We start from the raw sequence: 25,102 nt of genomic DNA, 5'->3' as shown, positions 1-25,102 counted from the left end.
AAAGAGGAAATAAATATTTCTGCACCCTCAGATCCACTAATCCAGACTGAAGAGATATATAGCAATTCCCCTTCCCCCAGTCTAAAAGAAAAAAAATGGGTAGGACAATTAATTCCTACCAACCCAGCCATGAGTGTTCTAGCTATGGAATGGAATTTTCTGATGTTTGGGAGGTAGGAAGCACTACAAATACTGTTCCTTCTTCCTTTCTGTGAAGAGTAGAAGGTAACTGTCCTCCCAATGGCAGAGCTGTACAAATAATTAATTTAGTGTATTGCTGTGTGAATGTTCCACAAATTAACAAACAGCAATGGCTAGTGCCAGCTATAATTCAGGCAGATATGCTGTGTAAGCTTCTTCACAGAGTTCTGTTCATATACTTCAATCCTGATTTGCAACACACCTGCTACTGCAGCCATAGGCATCTCCTGAATAGAGACACCCAGCCATGCACTAAACTGCACAATAGCATGAGTGTTGTTGACAAATTTCTGCTGGAAAAAGGAAAAAACGAACAAACCTCACTTGTGATTCAGATTCCAAGAGATTAAGGAGAGTGAACCAACGCACTGCCCCCTTTCCTCACTTTTTTAAAATTAAGCCACAACCTAGGCCTGGGATCTGAAACAAGGAATGAATGCCAAATAGGTGCCAAGTCTTGCCGATGCCTGACTGGAAGGTTTAGGCAGGTAAGGCCTTCAACCCAAGACTACATCTTACATGCTAGTTCTAAAGACCATACAATTTTAAATCTATCCATAGAAAAACCCCAATAGTTAAGTTTGAATGTTCAACACACTTTCCCAGTTATTGCAACATCATTTCCACTAATATAACAACTTTGGTAATCGATTCTATTATGGACCCTGAAAAGAAGGATCTGTTAGTCTCTTACCACAAAGTTTACCTAAACCTTGACAGAAAATAAACCTATTAACAAAGTTAAATATTTTTTCATCTTTTAATAACTGGAGGATCGAAGGGAAACAAAATGAAGACCAGTATTTTTTTTTTAAAAGAAAAAAAAAAAAAAGTCTGCTGTTCAGTTTTTCCTCACCACCCTAATGCCATTAATAAAGGCTATTTTTAGGAGTCTTTACTCCTGAACTTTTTGTTTTTTAAGTATGCCATAGAGATTTGGCCAGGCAACTTACATTACTGCTGGATTCAATGGCTTAACCCCCACATGCCACTTTAAAAAGCAGATGTTGTAAGGAGTGTTTTAAGCAAGACATGAAAAGTAATTCTATTCTACTACATGCTTATAAGGCCTCAGCTGGAATATTGTATCTGGTTCTGGGTACCACATTTCAGGAAAGATGTGGACAAATTGGAGAAAGTCAAGAGGAGAGCAACAAAAACAATTAAAGGTCTAAAAAACAGGACTTACGAGGCAAGATTGAAAAAAAAATAGGTTTATTCAGTCTGGAAAAGGGAAGATGGGGAGCAGAGGAGGAAGAGAGAACAGTTTTCAAATACATAAAAGGCTGTTACAAGGAGAAGGGTGAAAAACTGTTCTCATTAACCTCTGAGATTAGGACAAGAAGCAATAAGCTTAAATTGCAGCAAGGGTGGTTTAGGTTTGGACATTAGGAAAAACTTCCAGTCAGGGTAGCTAAGTACTGGAACAAACTGCCTACGGAAGCTGTGGTATCTTCTTCAGTGGAGGTTTTTAAGAACAGGTTAGACAAACACTATCAGAAATGGTTTAGTTATTACTTAGTCCTGCCTTGGGTGCAGGGGACAGGACTAGATGACCAACCGAGGTCCTTCCCAGTCCTACACTTCTATGATTCTGTGTTTGGAATGTGGTAATGATACTGACAATAGAACTGAATAGCTCCAAGGATATTAAGAAAAGCGTAACATAAGGAATAAAGGCTTCACAACAGGGTCAAACAGAATTTTAGAAGTCCCTCAGCCCATATACATTGGAGAAGTTAATGTTTATCATGCTATCTATGAAATTAATCAAGGAATTCCCCAAAAACAATTACAAAATTTCATGTTAACTACATCCAATGTTTATTTTAACAATCTGAACTAAGCAATTTAACTTTTTTTGTAGAAGAAACTCTCTGGGTGATGACCAGTGCTATAAGTACTGCATAACTACATGCAATACAGCAAGTTAAGGAACAAAGAGAACACCCTTTTCTTGCTTGCCTTGGCCAGAGACACTTTGTTATGGAATATATTTTAGCTGTTGTGATTCATAAACAATTACATATTCATTCATTCCATTTTAACTGGGGCAGATGACAATAACTGGGCTTATAACTGTTTAAGAAAGATCAGTTAGTCACTCAAGAACTTACCTTGAGATAGCTGTGTTTTTAGTGATCTTGCATCTGTTGCGAAGACAGAACCAACTGCACTGCTTTGGGATAAGCTAGCACTAGCTGAAGTTTCTGTTCCAAAAGATGTCAAGGAACCCCCTGCTTTGAAGAAAATAAGAGAGCTGTAAAGATTTAAAATTGGTTTCAATTATTCTGTTTTGTGGGCATCATGTCATTTTTTTTTTAATTAGGACAAGTCACTTAGTCGTTAATGCTTTGTTAATCATCCTAGAATACTACTGAAATAGACAGAAATTGCACTTTTAAAAAACCTCTTCAACAGATAACTGCATGACTTCATGTAATGCAAAGTGCCCTGTAAATCTGTACTGCTTTGGAGAGCTAACAAGGTTAAGATTTAGTAACAAATTGCAATGGACATCTCATCATGCTTAGGTAGCCTAAGGAATCCTACTGACATACAAATTATGATGCTGGGACAGTAAGCATCAGTGACAGAAGCTTGACAGATAATGAAATACTTTTTCTGATAATCTGTGTTGTAATTCAACATTTCCATCTCGCTGATGGACTACAGTCTAATGGACAGTAGTTCTTAAACATCCCTGAGTTCTTAAACGTCACAACCTTTCTGCAACGGTCTCCCTTTTATAAATGGGCACACTATAAGCTAGTGCAAGGAAGGCTGAAGCACACTTTTACCTTGAGAAGTGACTACAGGTAAAATATTCAAATGCATAAGAGACTGCAGAGCCTAAGTCCCATTTTCAAAAATGAAACGGTATGTTCTCATACATAGGGAGATAATGTAATAAGCAGTTATGCTTCTTTAATGATAAACTTATCCTTTTTACTCCTATTCATCCTGTGGAGTAACAGCAACTAAGGGGGAAAGCTGGATTCTGCTTTTTCTTCTACATTAAAAAATGTTATTTACTAAATTCTAAACAGATGCATCTGTTAAAACCTATGGAAAGCAATGGGGTTGCAAAGGTGTAACTGAGGAGTTAAATTTGCCTGCTAAACATTTTTCTTACTGGTAATAATGGTTAAGAGGACACTTTAATCTCAGACCACAGGCTAAGTTTGTAGACCAGCAAGTAGCACCCAGAGGTCATTTTTACTCAGACTAAGCACACCTGATATGGAAGTTATTGGCACACAAACAGATGCCACAATACCATTTTACAGCCACTATAAAGTCCAGTTCTATTTTTAAATGTGTTCATGGTGCTTTTTTTAAAAAGCAAGCATCAAAAATAATCTTTACACATTTAATTTGTTGTCTTCCCACTCAGTGGTAAACTGTATTGGCACAAAACCCCTTTAGGAGAGAATTTTGATTGCCATACATTTTATAATGTGAGATACAAGGCCATGGCCAGTTTCCTAGTGTATGTTTCATAAGGGTGCTTTTTCAAATACACATGAAAAACATGTTATGGGTATTAAATAGCACAAGTCTGATTAGAAAAGCCCCAAAATTATTTCTTGTACACAAGAATTAGATAAACTTTTTTTTTTTTAAAATAAATAAAGCATGTACTATTAACAGAAAGATGTACCCTTATACTCTTCTCCCACTTAGTTCTGGGCATGGCAGTTTTCACACTGAGGATTCTATGGGCTACCAGAAGCGTATTTTCCTATCCCACTAAGTTAGATATACCCTATGTTACAAAACAGTTTGCTCACACCCAAATGTAGCAAGACATCTAACATCACCCACAAAATACATTCCTGGTCATTAACAAGGTTTGTCTCTTCATATTAGTTTCTTTCAGTAATCAAAATCAAATTCTGTAGATGAAAAAGTATGCAAACTATGTTAAGTTCTGCTTTTGTTGTACACAGACCTCGTGTTTCTAGCCACCATTGCACGTCACAGTGTCAGCCCTGTAAATTGCAGCGGCACTTGCATCCACAGCAGTACAACTACACTGGTTGCTAAAATCCCAGCATACACAAGGCCTTTCTCATTTCTTTTCTCAAAAATGAGGGCAGATTTTAGGATCCATTGAAACCCAGGCACTCAACTTGTAAAGATGAACTGCAAAGGATTTTACAAAAATTGTTCTTGTGTCCCTTTTGCTTCTTTATAACATATGAAGCAGCCATAGAAGGAGTGCTTCTTTAAAGTTTATGTTTATATAGAGAGACCATTTGCAGTCATCAGCTGTGATCTTCCCTAGTTTTACTAGAGGACATTGGTAGGGGAGGGAGTTTCTCTCTGAGGACGTGGACTACTGGCTCTAACACCTTAAACGAAAGGGTTAGCTAAAAGGTCTGAGGGATACTTCAATCACAAACATTATACACTAGTCATCATTTCTATACATCTTCTGCATCTTAATTCTACAGGAAAATACAAAATATTAAAAAATAAAAACATACCAACTCCAACAGCACCAAACTGCTGCCCCACTAATGGACTTGGACTAAACTGACTGTATGCTGGCATCCTGCCGAAAGGACCATAGGATCCCACAGATTGGAATGAAGAAGTGGAAGAAGATCCTAGTGAAGACTGAAGAAAAATATTTATATAATACAGGGAATACAATACACTTTTGCAAGGCAAGGAGAAAATGTAGGACTAAACTGCTCACCACTGAACAGATACAAAGTCACTAAATTGTATATTAAAGTTTATAAAAATGTGAAACCTTATCATTTATAAAAGGAATACACATTGTTTAATATAGACCTTTCAAACTGACAGATATTGGAAACAGTAAAGAAAGCCTCAAAATACTGAAGTACCTGGATTATTCCATGTTAGAATTATTCCACAAGAATGAATAAGTACATAGGCAAGACTTCCACAAATATGCATACAATTTGGGGCATTCTCACACATTTTACAGTGTTGCCAACTCGAGATTTCACCACAGAATTCATAATATTTGGTGTTTTCTTAAAGCCTTAGTTTCTGGACTCATGTGATGACAAAAGAATCTCAGTTTTCCTTAAAAAAAGTTTTCAAGGTTGATTAAGTGTCTGTCTACACTGCAATAAATAACCCATGGCACAGAGTCTCAGAGCCCCCTGGTCAGTTGACTCAGACTCCACACTGCAGGACTAAAAAAATTGCAGTGTAGACATTTGGGCCAGGGCTCCAGCTGAGGCCCAAATGTCTACAGTGCTATTTTATAGCCCTACAGCCTGAGCCCAAATCAATTGACCCAGTCCAGCTGCATCTATGCCATGGGTCTTTTATCACAATGCAGACACACCCAAAAACTCAGAAACTAGAAAGCAAACAAAACACCCCAAATGCATTATTATTATTATTATTTTTTTTTTTTTTAAGTCTTGTGATCTTTTAGTGTCCAACTCATGTTTTTTAATGTCTGGCACTGGCAATATTGTAATTTCATAGCTTCCGAATAAGTTTGTCAGCAACACTTGGGCTAAGTTTAGTGGCAAGAGCTTTATTTGAGAATTGTGCCTTCTGGGCTAGTATGCGAACATTAAAATTGCGTCATTCAATATAAAGAGAATTAACCAAGTTCCTTTTAATTCCCCACCCTCTCGGTCTACCATCAGAATGGCAATTCTAGAACATCCTAGCAACTATTAAGACATATAGCATGCACATATAGCTTTGCCTGTGAGGAGAGATTTGAGACACCAAGGGTGGCTGGCTCTCCCAAGCCACATGGAGACTACAAGATTGTGTGTGCGTCAGGAGAGGTGTGAAGTCAACTGGAGATGCACTGTTTTCCCTTCAAAGAATGACTACTTCCTTTTAAAATAGCTTCCCTTTAGCATGGAGACTTTTTTGATCTAGAACAAAATCAATATTATTTAATATACTTGCAGGACACAGAAATTTGAACATGCAAGCCAAGATTCTTAGAAGTGACTAGTGATTTTGGGTGCTGCTGTTTGTGTGTCCACCTTGACAGACCTTAAGGGGCCTGATTTTCAGAAAGTACTGAGCACCACCCTCAAAAGTCAGACAGTTAAGGAGTCAAGTTACACACCCAAAAATTATTATTCACTTTTGCAAATCTTGGCCAGAGTGTCTAAAACACTGTTCTGTAGAGCAAACTTTCAGTTATTGTTTCCAAAGCATTAATTGCCACAATCATGGAAAGCAAATCTGGTTCCAAAAGAACAATTCTACAACTTTAGAATGCCCAGATCTTGGCACTGTGTGGTTCACAACACAATGCAGTGTGAACAGTTTTACTCTTCAGCATGTTTCTGGCAGATAACTGGACAGTATTAAATTACATCCTTGGATTGCAACAAACATATCTAAATCTTACTTGAACAATAGCAGGGTCCTGGGGCAGAGAACACTGTGGCTTTGGTGGTTCACAAACAGTAAGGTCTTTAATATCACTACCACGGAATATAATATACTCAAAGACTTCATCGCGAGGTGGTATAGGACGATCTGTTGGTCTATCTTCTGTACCAAAGGAACGCACTGCAGGAGGGAAGGGGGAGGAAAAAAAAAATCAGGTCAAGAGTTATGTTGTTTCAGATACCACAGTTTTATGAGATATTTATACATCCGTTCTGACGGAGCCAAAGGGAAAATTTGTATCACTGATTTTCACCTCCCGATAGACACCAAACACGCAAAACAGAGAAAATACTATTTAATATTCACTAGGGGCACCGTTTGTTGCCAACACACCAAAACACCTTACAACTAATACAAGAAAAAAATTGTTTATGACTTGCAAAAAACCCACTAGTTAAAGTTAAAGATAGAAAGCTTCTTTGCCCTGTTCTACTTAGAGGTGAGTCATCATCTTTACCATCATTTGTTAACTGGAATAAGTTTTATTAGTTCTGGCATTAGCTACAGAAGTGTTCAGAGTAATAATCAATATAAGCCACAAGTGATAAACCTACTTTTGTCAGTCTAAGCTGTATGATAAATTGCTACTACAAAAGGTCCTTTTTTTTTTTTTTTTTAAAAAGGAGAAGCTTGCTGAAAAATAGGTGATCTAGACTGACCAGTCCTCGAAAGTAAATACCCACCACTAAAACAAACATTTTTATGCGGATATGCAACTACGTGAGACATCCTATGGAAGTGGCCCTATTCTCAGAGACCTGAATTACCTTCTGGCAGTGGCATATGTTGATTTCTAGATTAACAGAATAGCAAATTAAATTATGCCCCTAGTACTTCATTTAAGGATCACAAGGATAAACAAGACTGACCTAAAGTGATAAAGACAAGAATATTTTTCAATGAGAAAATCTCATTTCACACATAAATTATAAGCTCTGTAAAAAGGAGGTGAAAAATAAGAGTCCAGAATAGATGTAATGCATATACTATTTGCCTTGTAGAAGAAGGTTTAACTAAGTTATTCTAAACTCATACTCATGTAAATTTAGATTACACTGTTGATGAATTCATTGGGACAGGGCTGTGTTCATAAATGTGGTATGTTTTGTGCAAACACAACACATTGAGTATTACTGTAATGTTAGTGTAAAAATTAGATTTTACATACCTAACTGAATTCCAAAAATTTTACAAGTCACCACTGCATTAACAGACTTCCTATTGGGTCCCTCTTGTTTCACCACGCATAGCCCCCCACCACATATTACTAACAGGCATGGTGTGTTATCAGTTCCTTCTGCCTTCAAACTTTGAGAGAAGATAGGAGGAGGGGAGGACACAAGGCAAAGTCTTATCTCCTTCCTCCTCTTCACGTATTTCTTGAGCAGGCAGTCTACTCTTGTTACCTTGGCTTCCTTACTTCTAACCCTTTGTAATCTGGCTTTTGTCCTCCACTGGGACTGCTGTCATTAAGGTCCCTAGTGACTTCTTCCTAGTGAAGTCTAAGGGCCTCCTCTCTATTTGTCATCCCAGCACTGCCAGCTTCAAGTGCTCAGAAACTCTAATTCATACACTCCAAAAATTAATAGGTTGACAAAAAATAATGAAATTTTAAAATAGATTGTTTTATTTGCATTCTGGTTTTCAAGCAACTATGAAGTCTAAAAACTCTTTTAAATGAAAGCTGAGATTCTCTAGTAATCACATGGCTCTATGAGCTGCGGCTTTAAGAAAAACACCAAATATTTTATTGCCAGTCTCACAATAAGCGTTACAAACTATCATCTTCACCATCATCAACCACACCATTCTTTCTTAACTTCCACCTCCCTTGGTTTTCACAGCTTTATGTTTGGCTAGCTCTCCTCCTCATGGTCCTTCAGTATTTCCATCTTCTCTCCATTTCTAGTCTCCAGTGTACCACAGATTTTTGTCCTGCCCACCCATCCTCTCTTAGCCCCATGTCTACAACTTAAACTCAAGTCACCATCTTCGAAGAGCTTCAATTAGAATAGTTATTTCTGCACCCAACCTCTCCCTGTCCAGTTAGACCCCTGAGGCCTCTCACATAGCTCTTCTTGGAACTAGAAGACTTCTAGTAAGTTGTAAAAGGAAAATTATGCCAATCCAAAAGCTATGCTTTTAGTCTTAGTATATTTATCTAGGCATTTTATAACTTAATTATTTGTTTCAGACAAATTTGCATGGAACTGAAATAAGGTTCACTGTTATGCAATTCCTATAAGCTTTTTTTTATTATTAATTTTAAGAGATGGTTCACACTTGCCATCCTCCTGTCCTTTGAGTGGTAGCTGAATTTTACTTTTTTGTTTGTTTGTTAGGAGCACTTGGATGTGCACACTCTCTGGTATGGATGATTTATTTAACCCAGTGGTTCCCAAACTTGTTCCGCCGCTTGTGCGGGGAAAGCCCCTGGCGGGCCAGGCCGGTTTGTTTACCTGCCGCATCCGCAGGTTCGGCCGATCGCGGCTCCCAGTGGCCGCGGTTCTCTGCTCCAGGCCAATGGGAACTGCTGGAAGCGGCGGCCAGTATGTCCCTTGGCCTGCGCCGCTTCCAGCAACTCCCATTGGCCTGGAGCAGCGAACCACGGCCACTGGGAGCCGCGATCGGCCGAACCTGCGGATGCAGCAGGTAAACAAACCGGCCTGGCCCGCCAGGGGCTTTCCCTGCACAAGCGGCGGAACAAGTTTGGGCACCACTAATTTAACCTATTCCATTTGCTAAGTACTTTCTCTCAAGACTTCAGTCTCAGAAAATGTCCAAAAAGTAAGCATGTTCTTAACGTCTTTTATTGTGAAAGCCAACATTAAAAAAGAAAAAAAAAAATTAGCTTGTCTACTTTAATTATTCCCCAGTAATCCAGTACACCAGAGATTCTCAGCACATAACCTATTACAAAATTCTGAATAAACCAATCAATGTCCTCTGCACGCCAAAGACATTGAGCTGGCTGGCTAATTTTAAAAATTGATCTGGATTAATAACTGTCCTGATGTCAGATTTTGATTCCACAATTTTCCATTATTTTAATGCAGTGAGCTGTGATCACCCACTTCAAATAGATTCTATTCCAGGGGGAATTCTGCACCATAAAATTAAAAATTCTGCACACTCTCTCTTAAAATTCTGCAAAATTCTGTGTATTTTATTTGTCAAAACAATATAATCACACTAGTTTCAATTATTTTAGTAATTTATTTCAAAATACCTGTCACCAAGTATGTCTGTAACAATACAGACAATGCAAAAGATTCAGAAAATGTTTTTTTGACCAATAGATTCCTTACTAGGCAATACATACAAAACTCTGAACTACATTTAAACTACAACACAGAACCGTATTTCCTGCTCCCCTCAGAAGCAAAGGCTTGGAGAAGTCAGGGGTAAATGGAGGGGCTGAAGGAGAGGGAAGGAGCCTGGGAGTAAATCTGGAGGATTGTTGGGTATGGGTGGGAGAAATATGGAACAGGTTTTTTTTGGTGGGCAGGGAGGAATTGTTAGGGAGCCTCTCCCATGCAGACTCTAGCTGACCCCAGTTTCTCCCATTCAGACAGGCACATCTGCTCCTGTCCCCATGTATACCTCCACTGCCACTCAGACATCACTCTCCTCAATGCCATGTGGCCCTGTACCTCCTCCCCATCCCCACGTGCCCCCACTCAGCCATCCCTCTTCCGACCATGTGGCTCTGCACTACCTTCCCCCGTGGTCCCGTGCTTCCCGTGCATTCAGCCCCTGCCCCAGTCTGTCCTCTCCCAATAGCCCTTATGAACCCCAGACTGTGATGCCCCCCTGGGAGCCCAATGTGCTCCACACTGTCATGTTGTCCCCATATCCTGTCTCCCGACCAGGCCACACCGGAAGGCCTTTGCAAGGTAGAAGTTATTTTCTGCGGGGGAAAAAAAATATGTGCAGCACATGAATTACATGCACAAGCATTGATGCAGAGTTCCTCCAGGAGTAAGATTTAGGGCTAGTCCATCAGCCACTTCAGCTCTGAGCTCAGCCTACAAGCTTTATTTGGGAACACTCATGCTGGATAAGTGATGGAAAGATTCCATAGCTTCTCTGAATAGCTTTTGATTTTGCCTTCTGTGGATTCCTGTTAAGATAAAAGCACATTACCACTGCATTAGTAGTGTCATTGGCTGTGATTTGCCAAGTCCACTGAAACCTCTTAATTGCTTTGCAAGAAGCTTCCTTGCAGAATCTCCTTGAGTAAATTGATGCTATGTTTTAATGAGGTGTACTCCTCACATTCAGTGCAAACATCCACAAGTGGGAAGCAAATGAGGAGAGACAATCCTCCTGGGAGTTCCTAATGTCATTGGAAAGCTGAGGGAACTATCCTTTTTCAGCCAGCCAGCCAAACATGAGGTTGATGGTGACTGTGAAAGAATTTCTGAGTTTTTACAACAAAAGTTAGGACTCTTGCTATTGCTACTCTTGCTATTGTTAGGACTCCTGCTACGATGTTGCTACTTTCTATACAAGTTTTTAAAAGTATGCTGAACATGCAATGACAAGAACGTCTGGATGAAACAACATCTTCGGTTCTATGGGTAAATTTAAATGATTACAGCATTTAAATCTATCAAAAGATCAAACCATATTCCCCTTCACTTTAATAGTGGAAATTTAATTAATGACATTTGATCTTGAAGTCATCTCCTTTTTGCTAATCCTCTTCTTAAAAAAACCAACACAACAAAAAACTCTGAGACCATCTTCATTCCCCAGACTTTCATTGTGCGTTATGTATAAGTTGGCCAACCTTATGTGCCCTAAAAATAGGAAGCGGTGTATGTAAAAATCAGTTTCCCCTGCAAGCGACAATGTTCTTTCAAGCATCTGAATTTCTAAAATTATTGGATTTCTGGTAGCTCTATTTTGCAGATGACCTTTAGATAATAGGACTTCCACACGACAGAAAGTATTTGCTTCTGAATGTTCGTAAGTTTAACTTTGACAGTAAAACTGATAATAGGAACTACTAATCAAAGTAATGTCTAAAATTCACTCTCAGAGATCATCACTGCAGAAGTCCTAACATTCATCTTGTGACCAGCATTTTCATGGTAATAAACTTGTCAGTAAAGACTATCAAACAAAATAAGGATCTGGGTTGTGAAGGAGAAAGTTCTTATTCAAGCATCAATAACTGTAGTAAGCAGGGATTTAATTTCAGTTACTATCTTGAATGGCTCAGGTTTGGGGATCTCCCTCACATCCTTAGCCACGAAGACAGACAAAGAATTTGTTTAGTTTCTCCACAATGGCCTTATCTACCTTGAGTGCTCCTTTACCATCTCTAACCAATTTATTTGAGCATAAGCTTTCATGAGCTACAACTCACTTCATTGGATGCATCCGATGAAGTGAGCTGTAGCTCACGAAAGCTTATGCTCAAATAAATTGGTTAGTCTCTAAGGTGCCAAAAGTACTCCTTTTCTTTTTGTGAATGCAGACTAACACGGCTGTTACTCTGAAATTTACTCTCTATCATCCAGTGGCCCCACTGCTTACCTAGGAAGCTTCCTGCTTCTGACGTAATTAATTTTTTTTTGCTGTTACTGTTTGAGTCTTTGGGTAGCCTAGTATTTTTTGACCTTCCTAATTATATTTTTAACATTTCACTTGCCAGAGTTCCTGCTCCTTTTAATTTTCCTCAGTAGGATTTAACTTACACTTTTTAAAGGATGCCTTTTTGCCTCTGCTTCTTTTACTTTGTTGTTTAGCCACAGTAGCATGGTTTTTGGTCCTCTTTTTTTAATATGGGGTATACACTTAAATTGAGCCCTTATTTTGGGGTCTTTAAAAAGTTTCCATGCAGCTTGCAGGTATTTCATTTTTGGCACTATACCTTTTAATTTTTGTTTAAACTACCTCATTTTTGTGTAGTTCCCCTTTCTGAAATTAAATGATATCGTGGTAGGCTGCTTTGGAGTTCCTCCCTCCTCTTCAGGGATGTTAAATTTTATTGTGTTATGGTCACTATTACCAAGCGGTTCAGCTATAGTCAACTCTTGGACCATATCCTTTGCTCTACTTAGGACTAAATCAAGAATTGCCTCGCCTCTTGTGGGTTCCAGGACTAACTGCTCCAGGAAATAGTCATTTAACGTTTTAAGAATAGGTTTCCCTCGAAAGGGGATGAAACTTGAAGACCCACAACAAGGATTTCCTAAAGAGAGGCATTAGTTGACTAATGCTTGAAAAAGCTGTGATTAAATAAAACAGACGTTCCCAAACTGCGGGGTGTTCTCTCCTCTCCCCACCCAAATCAGGAGGTACAATGAGGTTTTTGGGGGGCGTGGAGTAAGCAGCACTGAGAAGAGGTGCTTCCAAGTCAGCTGCAGCTTTCAGGCCATCTGTGACCTTCCCTGGCAACGCCCTTTTAGGACGATGCTGCCATCATTGGACCGGAAATTTTGCAGAGCTCAAGTAGGGGACTTCGCTCAAGCTCAGGTCAGCTTAATGCAGGCAGGCTGATGCACCTGTTCATTGCAAGGGCACCAGATTTGGTGGGAGAAGAAGGGGGTCAGAAAGCAGCAGCATGGAGGAGATAGAAGCTCTCAGAAGCTGCACATGGTCTTGCTGGGCTTGGCAGCAGGTTAGAGGCAATGGTGGCTGGGCACCTGCTCCTGATAGGGATGTGCAGAGAGGACGGGGGAGAGCGAACCAGGGATGTCCCTTCCTCCTCACGTCCTGCATGCACCCTGCCTCCCCCAAGAATCCTACATTCTGCTCTACCCAGCGTTGCCTATGTAGAAAGTGACCCCAGGGAGGGGACGGGACATGAATAAAACATGAATCTCTGAGGGGGAGGGGACGTACAGCAAAAAAAAGATTGAGAATCTCTGAAACCAAGTGTTCACTATTCTCTGTCATGATGTGAGCAATGTATGTTGTTGTTCTTGTCCTTTTAAGATCATCAAGTTACTATGTAACAAACAAGTCTTGTTGATGAAGAAACAGTGCAGTTCCATATTTTTAGAACTTTATTTTCATTATCACTGCTATGATATGAGTTTTTGGATTTTTTCCTAAGTATCTTACTTTCCTTTCTAATTTAGACAGCTTTGCAATGGTCTCTACAAACACAAAATGAATAGAGATAAATTCCCTTAAAACAATAGCCATGTGTGAATCGGTATTAACTATCCTATGGAATTGAAGTCAGGTAAGAACGCAAACATTTTTAGCGGCATAAAAAGTTTCTCTCTGTAACACAACAAGGCTGACTGGTCTCCAACCATAAGGGCTGGTCTCCAACTATAGGGCTGTCAACTCAGAGCAGTTAACTCATGCGATTAACTTTAAAAAATTAATTGCAATTAATCGCAGTTTTAATCACATTGTTAAACAATAGAATACTAATTAAAATATATTAAATATTTTTGGATGTTCTACATTTTCAGATATATAGATTTCAATTACAACACAAAACAAAACAATGCAAAACTTTAGAGCCTACAAGTCCACTCAGTCCCACTTCTTGTTCAGCCAATTGTTAAGACAAATAAGTTTGTTTACATTTATGGGAGATAATGCTGCCCACTTCTTCTTTACAGTGTCACCAAAAAGTGAGAACAGGCGTTCACATAGGACTTTTGTAGCCAGCATTGCAAGGCATTTACGTGCCAGATATACTAAACATTTGTATACCCCTTTGTGCTTTGGCCACTATTCCAGAGGACATGCTTCCAAGCTGATGATGCTCGTTAACAAAAAATAATGCATTAATTAAAATTGTGACTGTATATTTCCAACTCTATTTTACCAGTATTCCGCCATACATTTCATGTTATAGTAGTCTCAGATGATGACTCAGCACATATGCATTTTAAGAACGCTTTCGCGGCAGATTTGACAAAACGCAAAGAAGGTACCAATGTGAGATTTCTAAAGATAGCTACAGCACTCAACCCAAGGTTTAAGAATCTGAAGTGCCTTCCAAAATCTGAGTGACGAGGTGTGGAGCATGCTTTCTGAAGTCTTCAAAGAGCAACACTCCAAAGCGGAAACTACAGAACCTGAACCACCAAAAAAGAAAAATCAACCTTCTGATGGTGGCATCTGACTCAGAGGATGAAAGTGAAAATGCGTGGGTCTGAACTGCTTTGGATTCTAATCGAACAGAACCCATCATCAGCATGGACACATGTCCTCTGGAATGGTGGTTGAAGCGTGAAGTATGAATTTTTAGGACATCTGGCATGTAAATAACTTGCGACTCTGGCTACAACAGTGCCGTGAGAACCCCTGTTCTCACTTTAGTGACCTTGTGAACAAGAAGCAGGTAGCATTATCTCCTGCAAATAAAAACAAACTTATTTGTCTGAGTGATTGGCTGAACAAGAAATAAGACTGGTTGGACTTGTAGGCTCTAAAGTTTTACATTGTTTTGTTTTTGAGTAAACTTATTTTTTTGTACGTAATTCTCAACTTGTAAGTTTAACGTTCATAAAGATTGCTCTACAGTACTTGTATTAGATGAATTGAAAAACACTATTTCTTATGTTTTTACAGTGCAAATATTTGTAATCAAAAATATAAAGTGAGCATTGTACACTTTGCATTCTGCGTTACAATTAAAATCAATATATTTGAAAATGTAGAAAACATCCAAAAATATTTAAATAAATGGTATTCTATTAATTTTTTTAAGCGCATGATCATGATTAATTTTTTAATTGCTTGAGAGCCCTAATTAGAACTAAATTCAATAGGAGTTGATTCAATTGTGTAGACAACCAGATTAAGACATTGTGTTTCAGTAGCAAGAATAAGTGAAGAAATTGCTACTAAAGAACAAAACAAAAGATTTCAGAAAAGAGGTAAGCAGGGCACGCTACAAAAGGGAGGAAAAGAAGAAAATGAGATTTTTTGAGCAAGCACTACACAAAAAACACCAACCAAATTGTCCTGAAATAACTTGCATAAGAAAAAGGTCAGAAAACAGTTTCTGCCTGATTGTCCAGTCTCGGGGTTGGGTTATCCCCACTCTGCCGAACTGTTCATCCTCCCGCAACCTATCAGTCTCAAAAGATTCATAGAGGCCCTGTGCCTCTGTACTACTTCAAGAGCTGTGCTTCCTCCTGGAGAGCTGCTAATGTCTCCTCTTCATCCTCTGTAATTAGTGAGCCTAAATAAACTGAATACTGATCAGTTTGAATAAATTATGCTGTGAATCCCCTATGAGAAGAGGGTGTGATGATGTAGCAAAGGGGATCCATCCCCTGTCTCTGTTTCCTTCCTCATGCATACAGCCAGATCCTTGCAGATATGCTTCTGTAGAATCAGGTGGAAGATACAATAGATCCAGTATTCTTCCCTTCCACTGACATAAACAGAGGGGAGCCTCTGGCTTTTAGTTGGCAGATTTCTTGAACAAAACTACTACCTTGTGTGTGTACACACACACACAGAGTAAAAACTGAGGACACTGTCTTCCTCTCCCCATTTCTGTCTTTCATATCAGCCTTGCCTTGCAAATTTCAGACATGTTCAATTCTGCACATTCCCATCCCACCAGCTGTGGGATGGGGGAAAAAAGTTTCTATTTCCTCTATCCTTCCATACACATCTTTAATAGGGAGCCTCTCCATATGGCACAAGTTTCATTATTCATTTAGAGTCTGCAAAGATTGTAAAAGTGTAACTAAACATACTATTTCAAGTTCATAATGCATTTGTATTATGTTGCTGACTCTAAATATGGCCTGTTTTCTCCTTATATATTTTGTTTATCGATGACTGAATAAAGCAGTGAGCTCATATTTGTATAAGAGATTCAGGGTTTTCTGGGTTATAGAATTTACATTTAAATTCTAGTCTCAACTGAAAACATTACATTTTAGATTTTTGCAATCCTCGCATATAAATATAGATTCCATAACACCAGAGATCATTAACATTCACAGGGGTCTTTTTAGGGATGGTAAAACACAAACATGAAAAACTAACATTCCACACAGAGGACAAAATTTATTTAATACAGAACTATGGTGGACTTGTCTACATGATGCATTAGCATGTGACACGCTGGTGCATCCTATCTAAGTGGAGCCTAACTGGTGCACTCTAAAAGTTCCCTAGTGCGAGCTGATGTAGTCCTGTTTCAAACAGTACTACATCAATGCACACTAGGGAACTTTTAGTGCATGCCAGCTGATGCACAATAAAATACCATTTAGACAAGTCCTGTCAGTGCTTCCCAAATGAAGAATTTACCAATCAGTTCACACTGAAGTAGGATATATCTACAGTAACCATTCTCAGCATCATTCCAACACACAAATCTAGGCTATTAGAATAGAGCAATACAGTTCAAAGTGAGCTAAGGCCTACTCATGATTGCACTATAACACAAAGCCTTAACTCCAAACTTCTCTATGGGAAAATAGAGACACACACACACACTTCACCCACACTATCAGAGGCTCGTTCATCTGCACATCTACCAATGTGATATATGCCATCATGTGCCAGCGATCCCCCTTTGCCATGTACATTGGTCAAACTGGACAGTCTCTACGTAAAAGAATAAACGGACACAAATCAGACGTCAAGAATTATAACATTCATAAACCAGTTGGAGAACACTTCAATCTCTCTGGTCACGCGATTACAGACATGAAAGTTGTGATATTACAACAGAAAAACTTCTGAAACAGACTCCAACGAGAGACTGCTGAATTGGAATTAATTTGCAAATTGGATACAATTAACTTAGGCTTGAATAGAGACTGGGAGTGGTTGAGTCATTATAAAAAGTAACCTATTTCCCCTTGTTTATTCCTTCCCCCTCCCTCCCACGGTTCCTCAGATGTTCTTGTTAAACCCTGGATTTGTGCTGGAAATGGCCCACCTTGATTATCATACACATTGTAAGGAAAGTGATCACTTTAGATAAGCTATTACCAGCAGGAGAGTGGGGTGGGGGGAAAGAAAACATTTTGTAGTGATAAACACCCATTATTTCATGGTCTGTGTGTATAAAAACATCGTCACTTTTTTTTTCCCCCCCTCATGGTCTGTGTGTATAAAATCATCCTCACTGTATTTTCCCACTTTATGCATCCGATGAAGTGAGCTGTAGCTCACGAAAGCTTATGCTCAAATAAATTGGTTTGTCTCTAAAGTGCCACAAGTACTCCTTTTCTTTTTTTTAAAGTTTTGTTGTTTATCTTTTGGGGCCCAGTCCTGCTGCCACTGACTTCAATAGGAGTTTTCTACTATTATTTCAACAGCAGCAGGATCAGGCACTATGTGAGGGAGTACGCTGCCCTCTACTGGCTAACTGCAGAATATGAAAACACCTTTATGTGCCAATAGCTACCAGAACTCTTCTTTTAACTCTTGTGGTAGAGCCTCAGTTTTTGATAGTTAAAGGATCAGGGTTCTAGTTCTGACAGTGTGTTTTAGTATGGAGAGAAGACAATCTCTCCCTAGTTAAAGGTTGCAGTCTGTCCAATTCTCAACCCACACTGTTATTTTGGCTTAAGAATGGCTTATTTTGGTTTAGCTAAAACTAATTTCTAACAGACAAACAAAACTGAAATAAGAATATCCAATATAGCCTTTTTCACCAGTTTAAAACACTGAACAACTTAAACCAGTGCAACTTTCTTGGGTAGATGAGACTCAATCTAGATAAGAGTAACATGAGGCTGGCTGGCTGGGATGACGCAACTGGAAGAAACATTTGATTCAGGCCGTCCATTTGCTTTTTTGGCCAGGATTTGCAACAGGGGGTTCCAGTTAAGAGTCCTGGCTGCTACCGCCAAGTAGGGATATAAATATTGTTAAAAAACTTAACCGTTTAAATGATTAAAATTATATCGTTTAACTAGGTAACCAATTAAAGGGAGAGGGCGCAGGGCCAGGGTTAACAGTAAGACTAATACTTACCAGTTAACCATTTAATATTTTACACCCCTACTGCTAAGTCAGGTTTTTTACATCTGTGGATGATTATAAGGTTGCACCCATTTCTTTCAGATGTGGACCTTGCAATCATCATCTAGCACCTGTCACTTCAAGATTAGATGACTGCAACACATTTTAAAGAGGGCAAGTCTTAAAATCCATTCCAAAACTGCAGCTAGTCCAGAATTTAGCAGCCTGCTTGTTAGCAGTATCTCTCTTTATGAGCATATTAACCTCAGGCTTCATGGCCTATTTAAGGGCTCACACAGATTTTGATGTATAAAATCCTACATGGCCTCAGACCAACCCCTTTAAGAGACTGGCTTTCTCTCGGTAACATACTGTCACAGTTGAGGTCAGCAGACATGCCCAAGTTGGAACCCCCTTAGTGAGAGAAGGTTGACAGATACTTGAGCCTTTGGAATTTGTTTCCTGCATTGCTACATAACTACATATCTGTTAACACTCAGGGTGTGCCACAAGGCCCAACTTTTCTCCCTCAACTATAAGGAGATAGGTAGGGATGGACAGCAGTGCTGTGGGCTTCTGGTGACGATTTGTGGAGTGTTTAATTGGTTAGATTTATATTTGATTCAATCTCAGGGTAACTGACAGGTTTATTTCTAAAAGGTTGTGATGGGTGACAAGAACACTGGATGGGCATTCTATTTTTATTGCACAGTAAAAAAATCCAAGTAAATAAAGCTCAGAAGCAAAGTACAACTCAACATAAATATGGCAAAATATGGACCATACTGAACATGTATATCCTGTCATATGTGCACTGAAAAAGCCATTATTAGTTTGGTCAGCACTGCTCACTCCTTTACCAATCACTCCCACTCACAGCAGAAGTAAATATAGACTGTAGGCTCCCTGGGACAGAGACGATCTTGAGCCTTTATATGTGGAATCACAGTCTAGGAGTCCTTAGTGCCACTGCAGTATAAATAACTTACATCTATTTAATCTTTCACTTACTGCAATCTTAGCTGTTACTTTTAATGAACAGATTAATTCAATGTGATATTAAATTGATGGCATCATGAACTACAGTATTTTATAGAAACTTTGGCCCCAATTCTGCATACTCTTATTCATATGCTTGAAGTTCAACATGTGTTGCATGTATATACGGTATTGGGACTATTTTTCTTTGCACATTAGCTATTTAGAGCTCTGTTTTGCATGAGCTGTTGTCTAATGTGAACTTTCACCAAAGCCAATGTACTACTGTAAGAAACTGAGTAGACAAATGTATAACATTTAATAAGTGGCCTTTAATCCAATGACATAACACTGAAGACAAAGGACAGTACATACTTCAGAGGGCGACACATGCCACAAAAAAATATGCTTTCCAAACCTTTTATGTTGTCTGGATTACACAGAAAGCTATTTTTCTTTTGGTCTAACAGGGAAAAAATTCTCCCTGTCATTTCATTTGTATTATTTAAACAAGATTTTCAAGAGATGTAGATCATATAAAAACTATAGCAAAATACATTTGTATTTTAAAGCATATAGTACACGCTGAAAGAGAGCAACTTCTATTTTCTACCTGCATAAATTCATTTTTTGAGACTGACGTTCTGTGTTCAGAGAGCCCCGTATGAAATAGACCACCACCACACCTGGCAAGTCCCATCACAGATGCTTCCTTCTCACTGTGGGCACTAAAATCCATGGACTCCAGACATCCCCCAGACTGCCTAAAGCCCTCTGTTCTCTCACACATCATCAATACAAGTACCCTACATACTGCCCAAGGATTCTGCTACACTTGGCATCATTGTTTTCCCCTCCTCAACCTTGACTCTCCATGGCAGATGAGGCTACCAAAATGACAAGTACAATATAAGAATGTGTCTGTCTATAAAAAGACCTGAAAGAGAGCTCTGTGGAAACTGAAAGTTTCTCTCTTTCACCACCAGAAGCTGGTCCAATAAAAAGTATTACAGTACCTCACCCACCTTGTCTTTCTTTATAAGCTAGAGAACAAAATGACCCACAGTCCAGTTCACCTTGCTGGTAAACACACACACAGTGCCAATCTCAGCATCAATAATCTACAGGTTCCTCTTCTAGAAGCTCTCAACCCTTTCCCCCCACCCTCACCCAGTCAGCAATGCTGTGAAGTTCTGCATCAAAGGTATATAGGAAGACTTTATCCATTAGTGGAAGATACAGGCCCTTAAGCCTTTGGTCCCTTTAACCTTTAGCTAAAGCCCTGGTGGAATACTTAGTGCTGATGTACAAGCTTCCTTTACGCATATCATTAATACTATCCTCACAATCTTCCTTGTGCTCTTATCCTGGACTCTCTGCTCACAATATACAGGTCCACTTAACAGCCAATTTTCTCTGCCTTCTCCCTAATTCAGGGCTAGCCCAACAACACTGTAGACTTCCTCAGAGTAGAGAATCCCTGCTCCGTTTCTCACCAAACACCAGTTCTGCGTCACTAGCACACACATTACAAAAGCTGCTCTCCGACTTCCCGCACCACCACTGCCCCTCACCCAGTCCCACTCCACAGTGAAGTTATTGGTCCTAGTGGCCCCACAGCGCATCTCCCTTTCTCTGCGTCCCCCAGGGCCTCAGTCCGGGCCAGCTCCGCAGAGAGCTCTGCTAACAGTGGGCCGGAGCCCTCGTAGCAGCTTTTGAATCTGACCCCCGACTGCCCCCCAGCTCCTGCCTCCTCACCCGAACCCTCCGCCACTGGGGGCGCTGCACCGACAGGGAACGAGGCTGCAGCACCCCCCAGGCCCCTGCTCCACTTCCCTCGGCGGCCCCTCACCTTTGGCCAGTGCCACTATGGAGTCCCGGTCCTTTCATAGCGTAAAGCGGGCCGCCGCTCCGCGCTCCTCCCGCTCGTTAGCCAGCGCCACGGTGGAGTTCTGTGTGGCCCGTCTCCCCCCACCCGTAGCGCACCGGGACTCCCGAGGCCGCGGCCGTCCGCTCGCCATCCCCTCCCGCTCGCCCCTTACCCTTGGCCAGCGCCACGGTGGAGTTCTCGGTGTCGATGGTGTACAGGATCCCTTCATAGCGGATCTCGGCCTTGGAGATGAGGCTGATCTTGCTGCCGATGTAGGGCGTCCCCCCGCTCATGGCGCCGGCTCCCCGGACAGGGACCCCCTTGCCGAGCGCTCCTGAGGCTGGACACGGACGGCTACGCGAACCCCCTCACAGTCCGAGCGGACACTCTACTTCTCTGGGTTTAGGCGCGAGCGCGTGTTGATCGTTCAGCAACCGCTCCCCCCACGCAGACCCCTCAGCACAACCCCTGTCGAAAGCAGTCCAAAGCTACCAACATGGCCGCCGCCTTCATCTTCCCTCAGAGCCGCCCCCCCTCCGTCCCAGGCCGCGAAATGGATGCCGGGAACAGAGCGATCTCGCGATAGCCGCGGCCTCACAGGTGCGGAGGGAGGGATGAGGAGGGAGAAGCTGCTGGGGTTGGGAGAAGAGGGGCTGCAGAGAGGAAAGTGGGAGAGAGAGGAAGAGGTTTATTGAACAGATTGTGCTTATAAAGTGTAGAGTCCGCCATGCATTAGACTGTAAATACACCTTTCTGTGCACATATGGCATGTGTCCTACTGCACATGCTGCATGGCACTTTGAGTGGCCTTCAATGACATCATTTGCAATTTCATTTCACTTACATCACTCCTGAGCGTGTTTGTCTGCCACGCTGGAGGCGTGTCACACGTTGTCTTTTAGCCCATGGGGAAAAAAACAAAAAACCAGTGTGTGAAATACTTTGGCTTTGCTGAGAGACAAGCCACCGGCCATGAAATGCCACACACACATATTTTAATAAGCAATGGTTTAGGCCCTAGGCCTGCAGTCAGTATTCATGCTGGAGTTCTGCCTAGGCACCTGGGTGGGGATGTGTGGTTCTCATTCCAGGATTAGCGCCTTGGTTCTCTCACATATGATGTGTTAACCTGAACAAGTTAAAAGGAAACACCAACCAGTTTGTTCAACAGCATGAACATTTTTAAATGCTTTTCCATATTTATAAACTTTGAAATGTATTCGAAAATAAAGTTGACAGTGACAGGAATAACTATTACATAAAATTAGTCCAACATATACACAAATCATATGTGCTTCATTACAAGTCTTTTAGATGTCTGGCTAACTTTTGAAGTGCAGACCTAAGGACCAATCCTGTAAACACTTATACACGTACTTAACTTTATATATGTGAATAAGCACTTTGACATCAACGTGACTGCTTGTGTGACTAAAATTAAGAATGTGCATAAATGTTTGTAGGTTTGGACCCAAATATGCAATTGTATCACATTTTGTACACTAAGATATAGCTTACATGTATTATATTGTCATAAAAAGGTTAAAGTGGATCAGTTAAGTGGAGGCAGAAAATTAAATTAATGTTTTACAGATTACCCACTCACACATATACTTTAAACCTTTAATTAAAACTGGTTCCTTTTTTTTTTAAAGCTCTAAAAATTCACATAAACAAATTGTGATTTGCAACCCTCTGTATAGACACTTATGGCTTATTTTGGTTTAGTTTAACCCAATTTCTAAGGGGTTGTCTACACACTGTTTTTGTACTGCTTTAACTATATTGGTTTAGATACAGATGTAGTTAGTGGTACAAACCCTTAGTTTGGATGCAGTTATACTGATATAAACATGTTTTTATTAGTGTAGCTTATTCTGCATGTTAAGTTATACCAGTATAAGCAGCTTAATAATGGTATAACAGTATGCACACACTGTGTTGTACTGATTTAAATACATTGATAAGAAATCATGCCGTTAAGTGAAATAATTCAGTATAAAAATAAATCAGTCTAAAAACTGGGGTTAAACCAGTCCTAATTGATTTAACTATACTGAAACAAGTCTGGTTTAAACTGAAATAAGAGCATCCACAAGAACCTTTTGCACCAGTTTAATTAAATCAATTTAAAATCACACCTTTAGTTAAACTAGGGTGAGAGAACGGATGGTGCCTTAGGGCTTGTTTACACTGGCAATTTACAGCACAGCAACTTTCTCGCTCACGGGGGTGAGGACAAATATTCCCATTCCTATGCTTGGGAAGTAGACTGCCTCACCCAGACAAGAACCCTTTCCAGATTAAAAAATGTCTATATAAAATATTAATTGTCTTATTTTTTCAATGTGAAGAAAAGGCCGATACCTGCCTCCTTCCATCATAAACTATTGCAAAATCCCTTACCTCCTTCCAACACCCCCCCCCCATGAGCTTTTTGATAAAGGCCCTGATCCTGCAAACACCTATGAATGTGCATAAAGTCAGTGGGACTGCTAGGCTGGCAGTTGAACTTTGTCTGGCTTCACAAGATCTATCAGAGTAGGGCAGTTAAAGTATAATTATTATATAATTTAAATTGTTATTTAAAATCTATTGTAGAAACATCTAGAGGCCTCAGCCAAGCTGGTCCCCCTTGTGCTTGGATCGATATAGCGAAAATGGGTACCTGCCTCAAAAGTGTTACATTCCAAAAGACAAGGCATAATATGTGGATGAGAAAAACAAGTGGATTAGGGTAAGGCAGAGGAGATGGGTTAACAAGAATGTGATTTCTTTCTCTCTCTTTTAGAACTTTTCTTTCCTAGAAGTTGGCAATGAGGAGAGACCAGCCTGCCAACAGCCCCCAAATCCCACTCTATGGGATTACAGAAAGAGGGGAATGTGCCAACCCAAAGATTCCCCTTCTTAGTTATCCCAATGTGATTATATCCCTGAATTTCTTTCCCATTATCCTCCTAGCATCCTCCCTTTTGTGTTCTCACACTTCTCTGAAAAAAGACCCAGAGAGCTCCCTGGGCTCTCCCCACTGTCAGAAGGATCTTCCCCTTGTGCATCAGGAGGCTAAGTTGCCTTGTGAAATACAATAATATAAGTGAAAGAAAAACTGTTAATTTATGGAACTATTTGTTGTGAATAAGAAGATTTTGCTGCTTGTTTTCAGCATTCAGAGTCTACAAAGAGAAAATGACCTGTCCTCACCAGAAGTGCTTCTACGAACTTGAGGGGCTGTGCTGTGAACTCTAAACCTGGCTCACATCTGGGGCTTTCACCCCGGGCGGGTGGGGGTTTTCAGCGGGGAGCCCAGCCAGCACTGGGGCTCTCAGCTCTACATGGATTTCACTGCCAGGAGCCTGGTTGTCCCTGGCTCCTTGCTGCCCCCCATCTTGGGGAGCCCCAGGGAGCAGCTGGGCTCCCAGTGGGGATCCACGAGTCTGGAGCACTGTGAAGAGTCGAGAGCCTGGGCAATAGCTGGATTCACAGCTGGCGCCCCCACTTGCCCAGGGGTGACAGCCCCAGCTGTGAGCGGAGTTTGGGGTTCACCCTAGGGCACCAACCAGCCCTTCTCCTCAATTTCAGAGCTCCAAAGTGGCGCTGTGAAACTGACAAGAATGACAGCCAACAGCCAAAGTAAGTAAAGCAATGTCTATACAGACACTGCTGTTGCCTTAAGTACACGTGCATGAGCCCCATGCTTCTCATGGAGGT

At 40.5% G+C, this 25,102-nt stretch overlaps 1 protein-coding gene across 6 annotated transcripts in view; it reads right to left on the bottom strand.

The window, feature by feature from the left end:
* Positions 1-21,952, bottom strand: part of LSM14A (LSM14A mRNA processing body assembly factor) — a 32,947-nt gene extending 10,995 nt beyond the window's left edge. For 3 of the 6 annotated variants that reach the window (XM_073307910.2, XM_073307913.2, XM_073307915.2), the window contains exons 1-4: positions 21,567-21,951; positions 6,578-6,741; positions 4,695-4,827; positions 2,319-2,441 (exon numbers count right to left, since the gene is read on the bottom strand). In XM_073307910.2, coding sequence (XP_073164011.1) covers positions 2,319-2,441; positions 4,695-4,827; positions 6,578-6,741; positions 21,567-21,687 — 541 coding nt within the window. In that variant the 5' untranslated portion in view covers positions 21,688-21,951. Of the gene's footprint in view, positions 1-2,318; positions 2,442-4,694; positions 4,828-6,577; positions 6,742-21,566 lie in introns of all 6 variants that reach the window. The other 3 variants (XM_073307916.2, XM_073307914.2, XM_073307911.2) reach the window with 3 other exon arrangements.
* Positions 21,953-25,102: the final 3,150 nt, after the last annotated feature.

Source organism: Lepidochelys kempii, chromosome 12 (genome assembly GCF_965140285.1).
Source record: "Lepidochelys kempii isolate rLepKem1 chromosome 12, rLepKem1.hap1, whole genome shotgun sequence".
NCBI lineage: Eukaryota > Metazoa > Chordata > Testudines > Cheloniidae > Lepidochelys > Lepidochelys kempii.
The sequence above is the reverse complement of the archived record's forward strand: the minus strand, read 5'-3'. Positions and strand labels throughout refer to the sequence as shown.